At 44.4% G+C, this 15938-nt stretch overlaps 1 protein-coding gene across 1 annotated transcript; it reads left to right on the forward strand.

Annotated features, from left to right (window-relative positions):
- The first annotated feature begins 405 nt into the window (after nucleotides 1-405).
- LOC144110003 (uncharacterized) lies at nucleotides 406-15391 on the forward strand. Its single transcript, XM_077642806.1, has 6 exons — nucleotides 406-616; nucleotides 700-806; nucleotides 2791-2869; nucleotides 3304-3392; nucleotides 10228-10450; nucleotides 10554-15391. Exons 1-5 carry the CDS (start codon nucleotides 424-426, stop codon nucleotides 10435-10437), a joined length of 678 nt encoding a protein of 225 aa, XP_077498932.1. The 5' UTR covers nucleotides 406-423; the 3' UTR covers nucleotides 10438-10450; nucleotides 10554-15391.
- The last annotated feature ends 547 nt before the right edge of the window (nucleotides 15392-15938 follow it).

Consider the following 15938-nt stretch of genomic DNA (forward strand, 5'->3'; position numbering starts at 1 on the left):
ACTTAGTATACTGTAGTCAGCAACATGACTGGTGCTTGTAAAGCCTGTGTAAAAAATTGAACATCTAAAGGTAGCGGTCATGGCAAAAATTGATAATCGAAACCGAAAGTGAGCAGAAAGAGCAAAAAATATTGTAAAAAGCAAATAAACATCAAACGTTAGTTACTTTTAAAAACTCAGTTTTTTTGTTTGAATAGTAAAGAATAATTTATGAAATATAGGTCAACTTAAAATATTTTTTTCACAGAGGCTACATTTCACCATCGGCCTTGCCAGTGGCTTTGTCGCCTTGTGTAGCCACTAGCCAATACAAGCCAGATAATTTGACAAAAAGCGCGCAAGGCTTGAAGCGCGTGCATGGTGTTCGTCACGTCAGATTTAGGCGTGTGCGTCTCTCTGTCTTAGCCTCTTTAGAAGTTTGCCATGGACCATATTCTGATCAAGTGGACACAAGAAGAGATGTGGGACGTATATCCGATACGTGCTATGGTCAATACGGCCGTCGGCTTCCGCCTGCTGACGGAGCCCGGCGCCATCGATGATGTGCGCGGCACAATAGAATTGTTCACGTGGAAGGACAGTGAACCACCTGCTCCCGCAGAGGTCCTGGATATTGGTAAGTGGTGACGAATTTCCTCATGTTAGCAGTTTTTGAATTATTCTGCTTCTTGTCAGTATTTACTGTTCTATTTGTTCCAGGCAAAGCGCGCGTACTGGAGACGAAGCGCGCGCGCCTGGCTTCAGCTGGGTTAAGGGACGAAGGCGACGTCATGACCGAGTCGCTTGAATGCAGCCCTAATGAAGAGGTTAGTGGCATGGTGCACTGCCCAGAATTTAGGAATTGTGCCGATGGCTGTCATCGTATCGAGTAGAGCGTTGAGAAAGTTTGGGCTATTGAGGCACTTAGTCGCGCCGCATTGTTTTTATGGCGCTGTTTTGCGAAGGACGTAAAAAGTGGTACTTGCGTTGAAATATTCAGTGCTGTTTTATCTGGACTGTGCACGCGATGCATACCGAATGCGCACGTGATTTCATTGAGAAGTGCCCATGCGTGCACATTTGCAGGCAGTGCATGGGACGGTCGTGGTATGAATGGTTGATATGGTATATGGAGTTTCAATCATTCCAGAGGGACATGGGCATTGAGGAACGCCGTAGTGGAGAGCTCCGGCTTAAGTTTGACTTAATGGGGTTCTTTAACGTGCAGTGATATCGCTCAGTACGCGGGCGCCTTGTGTTTCACCTCCATCGAAATACAGCCTCTGTGGATAGGATTGAACCCGGGTTCCAGAGAAGGCTTAATCGGGCTGGTTGTTGCATGTTGATGGTAATCGGCTGAACAGTGCTAACAGGCAGGGCATAAGAGATAAACACATACACAAGCACTGACTGGCAACCAAATGATTTATTGCGTTTGATATTTGATGCTTTTTGTTTAGCTTGCTTATATTGCAGCCTTCCCTCCCGCAGTAAATCATTTGGTTCCTAGTCAGCGCTTGTGTCTATGTTGTTCTCTTGCGTCCTGTTTGTGCTCTTCAATCAGTTTCCATGAACCCAGGTCCTCAGGCTTGGCATCTGAGCGCCTTAACCACTGAGGCACCCTGGCAGGATGCATGGCATTGTCGTGATATTCGGTGTGTTCTCTTCATATCATTGCCGGCATGACAGGCAGTACACCTCATCTTTCTGACTAGCCCTCTAGTCTGTGATAACTGAAGTGCCGATGTTATACCTGCACGGCTGCACGCCAGTGCATACCGCCGATAACATGTGTTTTTGTTAAGTTGGAGGCCAGCTCGCAACAGGTATTCGAATTGAGTGCCGGTATGTTTCACTCAGACCTCTGTGGATTCAGCGTTTGCGAATTTGCGTTCAGAGGCGCATCTTCGTTTCATTTTTCAGTGCGTTTCATTTTCCACTGCTGCACATTAGCAGCCTTAAGTGCCGTTTGAATTTTTTTCACCTCTACATAGTACCGACTATGTGTGATTTAATTGCCTCATTAATATATCTTGCAAGATGCCATTTTGCGCACAGTGCAATACATGTGGTGTCCACAACAATAAATTACAAAAAGCCAATTGCCTAAGCTAACAGCCTCCATTTGCCAATAAGGACACCAGCCCACCATTACTTTTTTGATATCTTTATTGTAATATTTTAGATCTCCCTCGCCCTTATGTAAAGCCCCAACCTGAAGGACTTTAAGGGTGAATAAATGATGAATGATAAAGTTTATAATAGCCTCTGGAAATCGAGCGAAAGAAAATGCAAAAGATATAAAAGATACAGGAATCTGTCTTGCCTTTCACGCATGTGTAGCTACAGGTGCACTGCTTGCTTTCTTGATTACACATTAACGTGTCAGCGTTAAGGCTCTCATGCAGCAAGGAACCCGGCGGCATCCGAGAAAATGCGGATTGCTTGAAAAGGTAGTTGTGGTGTCATGTGGAGCGGCAGATTTTAAGAGATGAAAACATTGCATAAATTGTGAATATAAGGTCGCAACATGACTTAAGTGCCATTATGACACATATGAGTCATTAATTGCACTCAACATAAAATTAAGGTGACGGGAAACAGACCCTTGTATCCAGAGTCGGACACTTTACCCTTAGGCCACTGAGGCATGTTTGTTCAACTTGGTTGAAGGGAGGCCTTTTGTGCCATGTCCAAAAGTGTCAGTGCCTGCAGATAGGACCTTAGGCCATTGGAGGCAGCCGTTAATGCTATCGTGCCATACCCTTAAGGTGGAACCTAAGTGTCGTCCAATTTTTTTTTCATTTGCAGTTTTGTTCTCAATGTGAGAACATGCGCAGGGAGTTGGATGTCGTAAAAAGGCGAAACAAAGATCTGGAGGCTGCCCATGGTATGTCAGATCATCACGGTGCTGTTAAGGGCTGTTCTAACCTTTATTAGTGTAGCTTGAGTTTGACCTGGTTGTATAATGGGCTTGATAGCTTATCTCCAATATACCTACTTTTGAAGCGTCATCTGCTTTTCTTGGTGTGCTGCTTTGCTGAAGCTTATTCTTAGTTTTGTATGCTGTGAAATGGCTGTTTTCTTACTGTTAACTTGCATGTAACTGTCTAATGTACAGCTGCTAGTATTAGAGAGTTACAAATCTGCTCTTTTAGCAGGCACACTCTCAAAAATTATAACCATGTAGCTGATTCATGTCGTTTTGTAGTAGGGCACCATAGTAGGCAAACAAAATTGTTATACTGTATAAAACAGCTGGCAGAATGTAGTGTTATGCTGTCACTACAGTTTTTTTTATAATTTGGTAAACTGCTCTTTCAGAGTCGCAAAAGGTACTGAAAAAGCTCAAAAAAATGCTTGATGACATGAAGAGCATTGATGCCATCAGTGCAGTGCGGCCGTGCCCCCAGGTAAGGCCTTTCCCTTACAAGTTTTGACATCTTCTGGATGGGAACAGGGTTTTAACATGCACACTTGTGTAAGGGCTGCTTTCCTGAACTTAACAGCCGATAATTTAAAAAAAAACTCTGGAAAGAGCTATTGCTTTCCACTTGTGTATGGTTTTCCTCGCGCGGCATGATTCATAGGATGATACCGAACTTAACAGCTGCATGCAACATGTGGTATGCCCAAACAGACAATATATCATTTCATTTAGGCTTCACCTAGAAATGCTATTAGGTGGAGTCTTTGCCACCATGCAGCAATATCTTTGTGCTTTTGAACTTGTCTTCTGTGATATGTGTTGGCCTTGCGAAAGATAAAAATGTGAACATAATGTTTACATCTGACGCGAAGGCCAGGGTAATTTGCACCCATGCTGGCAGAAGTGTCTCCTGCAGCAACATGCTTGCTATCGGTGCATCAGGCAGTGGTGGTCTGCTAGCATGCCGCTCGCTTGGGGTCTCTTTTCCTGGCATGCCTTGCATGCTTCACATCAGTGCCACTGTGGAAGGTGCTCTGAAGCTAACGGCCCCATATCATGAATAGGCTAATCTTGTAACCAATTTCCCAAGAACAGATTTGCCTCATATTAAAATGACTTGCAATGTACATTAATGCAACCTTTGGCAGCGAAGCTAGTGGGTATGTGTTCCAGGAGAGAGCCACCTTGCACTGGTGGCTGTAGGCTACATGCACTAAGTGTAGTTTCAAAGCGTCATTCGAACCACTGCAGTCAAACTTCAATATAACTAACACAGATATTACGTATTGTTGGCTATATTGAACTATTCCTAGATATTTTGAACAAACACAGGCAATTCTTGCTTCATATATTGAATCCAGTTTGCCATATTAACTTATGTATCGAACTGTTAAGCACCTAGCTATGCCCGCTTCGATGACTGGTGGCAGACTTTGCCTTACTAAATGAGTGACTGGGGGTGCCAGTGCGGCAAGCGACACAGTTCACGCTTTGTCTTGCACTTTTTAATAGTACCACGGAAGCTTAGCGACTGCAACGGTTGGTAGCCTGGAGGTCAGCACCCTTTTGCGGCTCTCGAACCCATCAGTAGTGTCCCACAACTAGCGGCATGGCCGTTTGTAGCCTTCCAGTAGCCATCTCATCTTCATGTCAACTGTCATGGAAGTGGCGAACACTGCGATAGCTTTTATTCTGTCATCCCAATTGTCACCCGACACTGCTGTAATTCGGGGATGCCACCCTAACTGGTGTTTCACCTGCCACCACCCCACGCTGGCAATGCTTTGTTAAGAAGCCAGCCTAATTGGCATTGGCACGGTTTGAGACAGTGCTAGAGCTTCGGGAAAGGTCTCTCCCAGTTGCCATCCTTGCAGTGATGCATTGCACTTCTCCTGCATGAGTTCTTTGCAGATTTTGTATTTCAGATGTATTAAACTATTTAACAACTTTTATCTGTTCATGTAATGAAGTTTGATTGTATTATGGTCCATAGAAGTTGTATTATGGTCCATAGAAATCTCATTGCTTTTCACGTGTGATTCTGCCTTAATTCTTATTTCAAGTAATTTTGATGTCCTACCAGTCTTTTTTAATGCAGGCAGTTCTCCCCAGCCGTTCAGATTTTGTGTGTTTGCGAAATCTTATTGCGAAATAATGCATGGAAATTAGACTGCTGTTGAAAGCAACATTTAGCTTTAGTTTATGTTAGCAGCATGCCATGCAGTTGCACTAGTCTGTTACAGAAGTTGTAAGTGCTATGCATAATTTCTTTCCTATAATGAACAACTGCTAGGTGTCAGATATTCTTAGTTCTTTGGTAACAATGCCATGCATATTGGAGATCTTGGCTGTGTAATCAAAAAGATGTAATGAACAGTGCTTACCATTCAAGGAAAGCCACTGTGCAGTTCTGCTGTGTGTTGCTAATTTGCACATGCATTGCCGCAAAGTGACAGCCGTTCTAGGGAAGGCTGAACAGAAGTCTGAACAGAAAGTCGTACTGCACGTCACAAACAGCCTTCAAAGGGTCAGAGCAGATAATTTAGGTCCGCTATCCAAATCATCAGTTTTCGACGCGATTGTGATGTCTACTTAACGCGCAGGGGCAGGAGCATTTGCATGCCTCGTCTAAAGCCGCCACTTCGACGCTGAAAAGCCTAGCTGCGCGCCGTCTCGAAGTAATTCTTGCAGAAAAAAATGAGCGCTTTTATAACGCGCATAAAAGAACATTTATTTCTAAAAGCCAAACTAGGGGGCTCATTTATGTGCAAATGCATCACTTGTGTGAGATTTTCAATTATAGGACGGTTTCGCGCAGTCTGCTGAAAGTTAGAGGTTCTACTGCATGCGCCAACTGTGTAACAACTGAAAGCACGCGTGATCACCTTCTAGCTGACATGGTGATCTGTTTGAGCTCGGGCCATAGGAGTCATATTGACTAGGAATTTTTTTTTAAACAGAACAGCGCGTAGTTTGACAGGAACACGACACAGATGAGCGCTGACTTTTAACTGACGTTTATTGCTTGGAACGGGGCATATATACCAAAAAGAAGAAAACAAAACAACCATTCATACAAGCCGCTCTGAACACAGGAGATAACTAGGATCATCATACCCCCCCGCTAAAAATGCAAGTTCTTTGGAACAAATCGATAAGGAGGGGCTGCTGACGCAGGCGTCTTTTGACCAGGCGATGTGCGCTGCTTAAATTATTTCATGTGTTAGTCACGTGACACTAGTGTCAGTGTCAATCTATTCTCAGTAATTTGGGCAAAGACAGAAAAAGAGAGCAGGCAGATTCTATGACGCGGAAGGAAAAAGAAAAAAAACCACTGTTGTGCCTTGCATTCATCATTTCTCCCACAGACTAAAAAAGATAGCAAATAGAGTACTTGTAAAAGTCATTTTTTTCGGCTCCGGATAAGCTTGGGAAGATGTGCAAAATGGTTAACACTGATTTCATTCCCAGAGAGTGCGACATCAAGCATGAAAATCAATTCATATGCTGCGAAGAAGGTGTAGTTTATGCCATTCCCTTGTCATGTGGCAAGCTTTATGTGGGTCAGACGGGGAGATGCCTCAATGAACGCTTGAAGGAGCACAATAACAATGTGCATAATACTGTAAAAGAGCATCTCGGCATCCACTGTAGAGACTGTGACAGCAAAACATGCACCCCTGACTTCACTCGCACACAAGTTTTAAGCAAGCATAGTAACCAACTAACACGTGAAATAATTCAACGAGCGCACATCGCCTGGTCAAAAGACGCATGCGTCAGCAGCCCCTCCTTATCGACTTGTTCCAAAGAACTGGAATTTTTAGCAGGGGGAAATGATTATCCTAGTTATCTCCTGTGTTCAGTGCCGCATGTATGAATGACTGAATCTATGAATGGTTGTATTGTTTTCTTCTTTTTGGTTGGAACTGTGTATATGCCCCGTTCTAAGCAATAAATGTCAGTTAAAAGTCAGCGCTCATCTGTGTCGTGTCTCCCTTTGTGTCCCTGTCAAACTACGCGCTGTTTTGTTTAAAATGACTTACCAACTCGCCCAAGCATATATCTTAATGATTGACTAGGAAAGCTGCAGTCTTGTAAGGGAGATGAGGGGGGATGAGAGGAATAGGCAGTATTTACTGATGTCCTAGTGGCCGCCATTTTGGTTTACATAAAGCATGGGCAGAGGCAGCTTGGCATGCCTAACTGTGTAGTCAAGCGTTACACTGAAATCCATCTGGTTAGGCATGGCGATGCAATGAAATGAAGTAGGAGTCGCTGACTATAGTCGAAAAGGAGGAAAAACATCGCGAAACCAGTGTGGCTTTCTTGTGCACAGTGAGCAGGACAAGAGCAGTGGCAAATTTATAACATATGAATGTGATGTAAACATGGGGCATAAATTGTTTTCATGGGGCCGGCGTTCTTGTTTGAAGTCGGTTGCACCTTCTAAATGAATAGCGATTTCATCAGAAGGCACATCCCCAGGTTCCTTTTTCTATATGAGATAGAATAATTGCCCCGCGCAGTCTGACAGCCACTGCTGTGTGCATGGCCTGCATCCCTGTCAGTAAGCTGCAGAATCAACTAATGAACTGACCAAGACCGACTACAGATGAAGTTTCCAGGAGTTATCTACAAGATACCATGCCTGAACTGTAATCATGCTTACAGCAGTGAGACAGGAAAGTTCTCAAGACTCATAAAGGAGCATCAAAGTGATGGGACAAATGACAGGCATGCCACAAATGCATTGGCGCGCCACGCACATGGCACTGGCCACCAGATTGACTGGGGCAATGCCTGTATCTTATCCAGAGAAAGGAGCCTGACGATGTGCCTTCTGCTTGAATCCCTATTCATCCAGACGACGCAAGCAACAAGAGCAGCTTGTCCTCCCCGCTCTCTCGGGAGATTAAATGAGACAAGGTAATAAACAATGCATGAAGGACCTTCTTGTATCATTGCATGTTTTGCAGCACATATCACATTCACTCACTTTTTCAAGTCCCCGTGGCTTCAGTCTACAAGTATTTCTACCTACCTCTTCATGTTCGTAAAGAATGTATTGAAACTCGTTTGGTAATACTTATAGAGCTTCAATAACTACACTGTAAGCTCTACTCAGGAAATCCAAAAGAGCAATACCTCCTAGGCTTCCTATAGGAATGCGGTGGCCGGTTAGTTATTGAAACTCTTTACATAATAGTTAGAGGTTGAGTAAATCCACTATAGGCTCTATCAAGGAAAGATAAAGGAGGTTCTTTTGAATCTCTCAAAAGATTTGCAAAAGACGATCAATGAAGTGTTTCAATAGCACTATCTTTTCGTGTTCCTATAACAATGCGGTGAACAATTAGTTATTGGAACTCGTTAGGTAATACTTACAGAGGTTCAGTAAAGCCACTATAGGCTCTATTGAGGAAAGCTAAAAGAGCTTCGATTGGATCTCCTTAGAGAGTTGCAGAAGACACTCATTAAATTATTTATATAGCAAAGCCTCATTGCATTTCTATACGGATGCGGTGGCCAATTAGTTATTGAAACTCGTTACATAATAGTTATAGAGGTTCAGTAAATGCACTATAGGCTTTAATGAGGAAAGCTAAAAGAGCTTCTATTGGATCTCTTTAGAGAGTTGCAGAAGACACTCATTAAAGTATTTCTATAGCAGTTCCTCATTGCATTTCTATAAGAATGCGGTGGCCAATTAGTTATCGAAACTCGTTACATAATAGTTATAGAGGTTCAGTAAATCCACTATAGGCTCTATCGACAAAAGCTGAAAGAGTTTCTATTGAATCTCCTTAGAGAGTTACAAAAGACACTCATTACAGTATTTCTATACCAGTACTTCTTTGTGATCCTATAAGAATGCGGTGGCCAATTAGATATTGGAACTCTTTTAACATACTACATACAAAGTTAAAAGCAACACGATAGATTCTATTGAGAAAACTAGAAAGAAATTCTAAAGCAACACGATACAAATTTTGTAAGGGCAGACTGCGTGAACAACAGTAAACCTCAAACTATCAGAGGTAAGGCATGCGAAACGCTTGTTTTCCAGGACAATTTCTGCTTGGAACGGAGGGATAATGCTCTACTTATCTTTGTATCATAATTATTTAAATTAGCAGCCATGAAACGCACCTTCTCGCATTGATTTCATGGCAAACGAAAAGCTGCCTGAATGGCAGTCTATGGCCAATATGCAACTGCAGCTCGAAATAAGTAATCCTGTATTGTTGGAAAAGTAATTGAAGTGGAGAGTATTCATGTCAAAAGGTTGCACTGGAATATGCTACGAAATTTTAAAAAAAAGATGTTATGAAGCAACGCTGCGCAGAATAAACGCTACAGAAGAGAACCAACATGCATGAGTGCACCGACTTTTCATAAGGCGCCGACTTTATCGGCAGGTTACCTGCGAAAGATAGTCAATTTTAGAGTAACTACCTCTGATTCACTGTTTAAGCTATCTCTGGTACCACTCTGTCAAGGTAGAACACCAAATTTTCTAAATTCCTCGCTGCAGATGCAGTTTTTTCTTCGAAACGACGCGCAGCGGCATTGCGCTCAATGCATCTGAATGGGAGAGTGAGACCCAACATGCCCCCGCCGGGAGCGGTGCCTTCACTCTGAAAGCGGCGCTGGCCCATCGAGGCACCCTAGAGTAAACTGTCCTCTAGCGCCCTGTAGGGGACAGCTTACTTCCTTTTTACTTCCAATTAGGCGCATTCGTGTTTACAGTGTAGTCCACGCAGGTTGAAGCTCCCCACAAACCAACGTCTGCTATCCCGCGCATTGACGCAGTACGTGCAGAGAAGCCCCGCAAGAAAGAAGCCAAGTTCGACACTCGTGAATACGGCGAGGGACGTTCACGCCGTGGCCGGGATGCGCCCCCAAAAAGGCGAATAAGGAGGCCCCCGGCTTCTGGGCCGAGGCCCAGCCCCGTGGCGGCCACGCCCCCAAGGCAGAGCAGCTGCCGCCACAGGCGATGAGCCTGACGCCGTTCCTCCATCATGCGTCCGGCGCCACTAGCCTTTGCCCAAAATGTACAGATCGGGAGGGTCGCTCAGTTCCCAGAATCAACGCATGGTTGACTTGAAACTAACGCCGTCCGCCACCAGTGCGCAATAGCTGTGCTTCTGATTCGTTCAAAACTTCACCGGCAGCCTCAGCTGCTTAGCCGAGTCTTTCCTGTCACGGCCTAATGTGGCGCTAGAATTTTTTTCTTGGTTGCATGGAAATAACCTAGGCTGCAAGGCAGAAGCTGTAGGCTATGTCCATTATCCTCGCCTGTGTCTTACGTGCAGCACAAAGAAAATGTAAGGGACGAGATTATCAAGAATTACTTGAAGAACATCCAGCCGGATATGAGCACGGTCACTGAATACAAAAAGAGGGATCCTCCATTGCCTAGCACCAGCCGCCAGTTCCACTGCTGTGACCTGGATACCACCAAGAGACGCCGTGGTGAGGGAGAGAGAAACTTGTTCCACTTTCGAATACAACTTTCGTGGTGAAGAGACTTACTGTGTAAGTACCTGTAGTATGAAATAACATAGGCTGTAGGAAATAACCTAGGCTGCAAGGCCGGAGCTATAGCCTGTGTCTATTCTCGCCTGTGTCTTACGTGCAGTACAGCGAAAAAGCGACGAGATGATCAAGAACTACTTGGAGAACATCCAGCCGGATATGAGCACGGTCATCGAATGCAAAGTGAGAGATCCTCCATTGTCTAGGAATAGCCGCCACTTCCGCTGCTGTGACCTGGATACCACCAAGAGACGCCGTGGTGAGGGAGAGAGAGAGAGACTTGTTCCACTCTCGAACACAATTTTCGTGGTGATGAGAGTTACTGTGTAAGTACCTGCAGTTGCGAGCAGACCTGCCAAGTTGGCGCAGAAAGCATCCAAGTTGTGCAGCAAAGCCACACTTTTTGCCCATTCCAAAACATTTTGCCCATTCCTAAAAGGTGCCCGTATTGGAGGGTTTCCATTGCGTGCAACCTTCTCGAAAGCCGATGTGTTTTGTTGCGATGTCGGCAGTACTTGATGGGCGACAGCGCCGTGGGTAACTGCGGTTTGGAAATTATAAAACCGATATATATTTTACTCACTCTGAGCTAAAAGCTTCTCAGTAAATCAGAAGACTAGCAAAAAAAAGTGAGAAAACTATTTAGTATTAATTAACCAGCCTACTAAATAGCGCCTCATGTGTCAAATGCGCTAGGCCGCTTACAATGCAATGGTGGGAAAGCGCTCTACCAACTCAAGACCTATTTTTTTAAAAAGTGCAGAACATATTAGGTGAAACACCCGGTATATGTGCACAGCCAGCCCTTCGGTCCGTTTGGCTATATTGGACGCCAGTATTTGTTTCTCCGTTTATAAGTGATCATGAAATTAAAAAAAATTCATTAAATTCGTTGCACTACGATAAACATTGACGCTAAGGGCGCCTATCCCTGAGAGCTGACTTTTCCTGACAGAGTCCTTTCATGAGAGCAAGACCCTCTCCGTCTATGCAAGTCATTCGCAGCTACCAAACAGGTGCACGTGCGCAATTTATGCGCGAGGGTTCGATGCCTCCACGCTCTGATCAGTGGTCTTCATCAATTATTAATAACATGTAACCTATTGGTGAAAGCTACGTCTATTCGCATGTCTGAAAATTATACCAAAAATAGCAGGCTGTTATTTCGTTGAAAAATTACAAGTGAAGTCCTGTCAACAGGTCATGGGCCGGGAATAAGGGGGTATTTTGTATATGGCGAGGAAGTGAATGATTTGATGGATAGGAAGGTAAAAAAATAGGTGCTACAAAACAAAGTAACGAGAGCATAAAATGATACACGAAATCATGCAAGGAGACGCAAAAAAATAAACTTTGCACTCCATATAGACGATACCTCGGTGTGGGTTCTAGGGCCGCTGTCCGCGGAATGACGGCAACAGTCCCATGGCAGTAATTTCAAAATAAGAACTCATGAGAAACAGAAATGATGGCGGGACGGAGACGTTGGCTGCACGAATGAATCAGTAGCGTTTTTGTCCAAAATTGTTGGGCATTATTGGGGAATCTGCGCTGTCAACATGCCGTACGCGTCTGTCCACTGGTCTACGAAAATCTACTCATACGGCCCTATCGGGTCACCATGTAGTGACACGTGTCTTATTCGTTGAGTTCTTTGTCTCGGGGTGCTCCATACGCGGCGAGCTTTGCTTCGATATAGACGAAGAAACGGTTTCAGCATGGAGAGGAAACTTCGTCACAGGTTCCCTCCTGCACAGGGCGCGGAATAATATATTGTGGTGATATATGGTACTGTGTTGCAATTTGTGGCATTGTGTGTGTCTTAGCGCTTATTGCATGGCGGGCTGCTGTGGCGTTGACAATGTCCTCCTCGCTTCGTTCATTGCTGAAAGCGTGGTTTTTGCTTTTTCGTTGCAATAGTTCGCCGCAATAGCATCCGATACACCTGACCCTCGTAAGGAAATGAAAGAAATACCCCTTCTACACGTGACGGTTCAGCGGAAAAAAAACTGAAAGTGAAAAAGCAATAAAATTCGAAGCAGTCATCATCTTATTCCATTACCACGCCTCTTTCAAGAAGGTTATGACAAAACCAGAATCGTTCTGGCTACTGTAAATTGTTTGAAATGTTCACTAAGTAGATACAGATTCAAACCTGATCTCTCGACAAGGCAGAAGTGGAAAAATAGAAAAGAAAATCTCTCCCACAAAACTTCGTGCGGTATTACTTTTTTTCTGTAATGTCCTAAATTGCGCTGTAATTTACAGGCGTTTGAGATTGAAAAGGACAATCACTGCTTTTCTTTTATTGAGCCCATTCGAAAGAGGCTTCGGGATTCCTCCCTTCCCATCCTCCGCTTTTACTCATTACTTCAGAAAATTGTATGTAACGAGACGGGCTTTGTCGTTATTATCATGAAATCCACGCCTCTCGTAATCGTAAATGACGAAATAGACATTCAAACAGATGAGCAAAGCTACACTCAAAACAAAAGCGGAGTAAAGAGAGAGTAAACTAGGGTGCCTGGATGCCCGCTCGCCTCCGCTTTCAGGGTGGGGACACCCCTTGTACTACCCCGAGCCGCCGTTTCCCCCTCGCAGCGGCATGTTGGGTCTCACGCGTCAGTTGCGTGCAGTGCGCTATGCGTCTGGCACGGTTTCTGTGCGGTCGCGTGGCGACTGTAATAATGCTACTGATCTGGAAATAGACAGTACATATTTGTTTCACTCGTGGTAGTAGTGGTTTTGCAGTTTTGAGAGTATTTTATGCATGATGCATTCGCTCTGACTACACGACAAATGAAAAGTTATGACGGACTGCTGTGTTTTTAAGTCAAGGCTGCATTTTAAAAGGACAGAAGTTATTTGCTTTTCCTTGATAGGATAATATAGACTATATTATGGTTACCGAATTCCATATAATTATGCTGCCTTTGTTGTTTTGAACGTAAAGACTGTTCCCAAGGCCCCAAGTTTCCCTTGTATACAAGCATCGCGGAGCATGCATGTCCTGCCAAATATATTTTTGCGTACTCAACATTCAGTTTCCAACATTTTCTTACGTGCCTTTGACTTGTTGCTGCACCGTATGTGGAACATTTCACGTAATAATGTCAAATTTCTCTTCCAAGTAATCTCTCACCTCACTGCTCTGGAGTAGAAAGCTGAGGACACAACTGAAGACAAATGGTCATATTTTCTGAACTGCCTTCCTTAGTGGCTTGTACCGCAACAAAACAATGCAAATGGTTGTGTTTCCCTTTGGATGGTGTTGACTACACGTAGACTGATGGTGCGATGCGATGACATCTTGCTAATTCGTAGTGATTAAGTTGCTTTATTCGAGGACAAATTTTACTAAACAAGTTCTGTTTGTTTCCATTCAAAACATGAAGAAAAATCATCACAAGCGACTGATGCGAAAAGAGGCCTCACAAAATCAGCCAGTGACATCTATTTATTTTCAGTACCATTGTCCCTGCCAGGGTAAACTAAGAAAGAGGAGCCGGAGCAACTAAGGAAAAAATTGAAAATTGGTTTTTGAGGAAAGGAAAGGGCGCAGTAACTGTCTCACATATCTGCCGTACGCGAAGAGAGGAAGGTGGGAGTAAAAGAAGAGAGAAAGAGGTGCTGTAGTGGAGGCCTCCCCAATAATTTTGACAACTTGGGGGCGTTTGCGCCTTTGCGTTTCGCCATCTCGGCTGGTGCTGCTGCTGCTGCCATCAAAAGAGGAAAAAAAAATAAACCATAGGATATGGTTGCCCAGAAACACGCGTGACAAATTTTACTGACGTGGCTGCACAAGGGCAATGAAACGAGCCTTTTTTCCCAGTTGTGATTTTTTTAAAAGTGATATGAAAAGGAAGGAAAATAAACCGTAACTGCAGAAAGAAAGCCTTCTTGCGTTTGCGTCACGCAGCCACGGATTCTTTGCTTCATGACGCACAGAAGATAGGTTTGGCGCCAGGATATTCGTAGAGAGCTGGCGCAAAGGAGAGAGAGCCTTCCTGCCTTCATGGCATTAAGATAAAACAAATAATAAACTGAACTAAAAGTTGCGACGAGAGCTTCGCATACTCGCTTACCCGCAAGAGCGCATAAATAATACGGCTGCCTTATTGCAAAACGCCTTTGTGATCAGGTTGTGAAGCCAAAGCCGCTCGGCAACTTTTGATGTGGCCTGGCAGGTTTTAGCACTCGTCTTTAAGCTTTCTTGGCCTACGCCATCAGTGCAAGCGCTTGTGGTCTGGTGGTCAAAACATGCGACTTTTGACAGCATGGTGCAGAACGTGCGATATGTACCGAGGCGGCTGTAATCGGGAGAAGAAAGGCCGCGATGCGTAAACACGACGACGTGTTTCTAATCGGAAGAAGAAAGGCGGCTGAGAATGCACACACCTTGCAAAACCGAGGAGAAAACGGGTCACGCCCCTTTGTTTCAAATGAGCTCGTAGTGTGTGTGATGTAGCAATCAGAGATGAGCTCGTAGTGTGCGTGATGTAGCAATCAGAGACCAAGTTATGAGGGCCTGTTGTGTACCTGGGTGTTCTGCCGGCACTATTGAAATGACCCGGCTATTTGGCTTTGTTCATGACAGCGCGCGCCGCACACATTGCCAATCACACGTCAAACCAGACTGCGTGAACAACAGTAAACCTCAAACTATCAGAGGTAAGGCATGCGAAACGCTTGTTTTCCAGGACAATTTCTGCTTGGCACGGAGGGATAATGCTCTACTTATCTTTGTATCCTCATAATTATTCAAATTAGCAGCCATGAAACGCACCTTCTCGCATTGATTTCATGGCAAACGAAAAGCTGCCTGAATGGCAGTCTATGGCCAATATGCAACTGCAGCTCGAAATAAGTAATCCTGTATTGTTGGAAAAGTAATTGAAGTGGAGAGTATTCATGTCAAAAGGTTGCACTGGAATATGCTACGAAATTAAAAAAAAAAAGATGTTATGAAGCAACGCTGCGCAGAATAAACGCTACAGAAGAGAACCAACATGCATGAGTGCACCGACTTTTCATAAGGCGCCGACTTTATCGGCAGGTTACCTGCGAAAGATAGTCAATTTTAGAGTAACTACCTCTGATTCACTGTTTAAACTATCTCTGGTACCACTCTGTCAAGGTAGAACACCAAATTTTCTAAATTCCTCGCTGCAGATGCAGTTTTTTCTTCGAAACGACGCGCCGCAGCATTGCGCTCAATGCATCTGAATGGGAGAGAGACCCAACATGCCCCAGCCGGGAGCGGTGCCTTCACTCTGAAAGCGGCGCTGGCCCATCGAGGCACCCTAGAGTAAACTGTCCTCTAGCGCCCTGTAGGGGACAGCTTACTTCCTTTTTACTTCCAATTAGGCGCATTCGTGTTTACAGTGTAGTCCACGCAGGTTGAAGCTCCCCACAAACCAACGTCTGCTATCCCGCGCATTGACGCAGTACGTGCAGAGAAGCCCCGCAAGAAAGAAGCCAAGTTCGA

Source organism: Amblyomma americanum, chromosome 1 (assembly GCF_052857255.1).
Source record: "Amblyomma americanum isolate KBUSLIRL-KWMA chromosome 1, ASM5285725v1, whole genome shotgun sequence".
Classification (NCBI taxonomy): domain Eukaryota; kingdom Metazoa; phylum Arthropoda; class Arachnida; order Ixodida; family Ixodidae; genus Amblyomma; species Amblyomma americanum.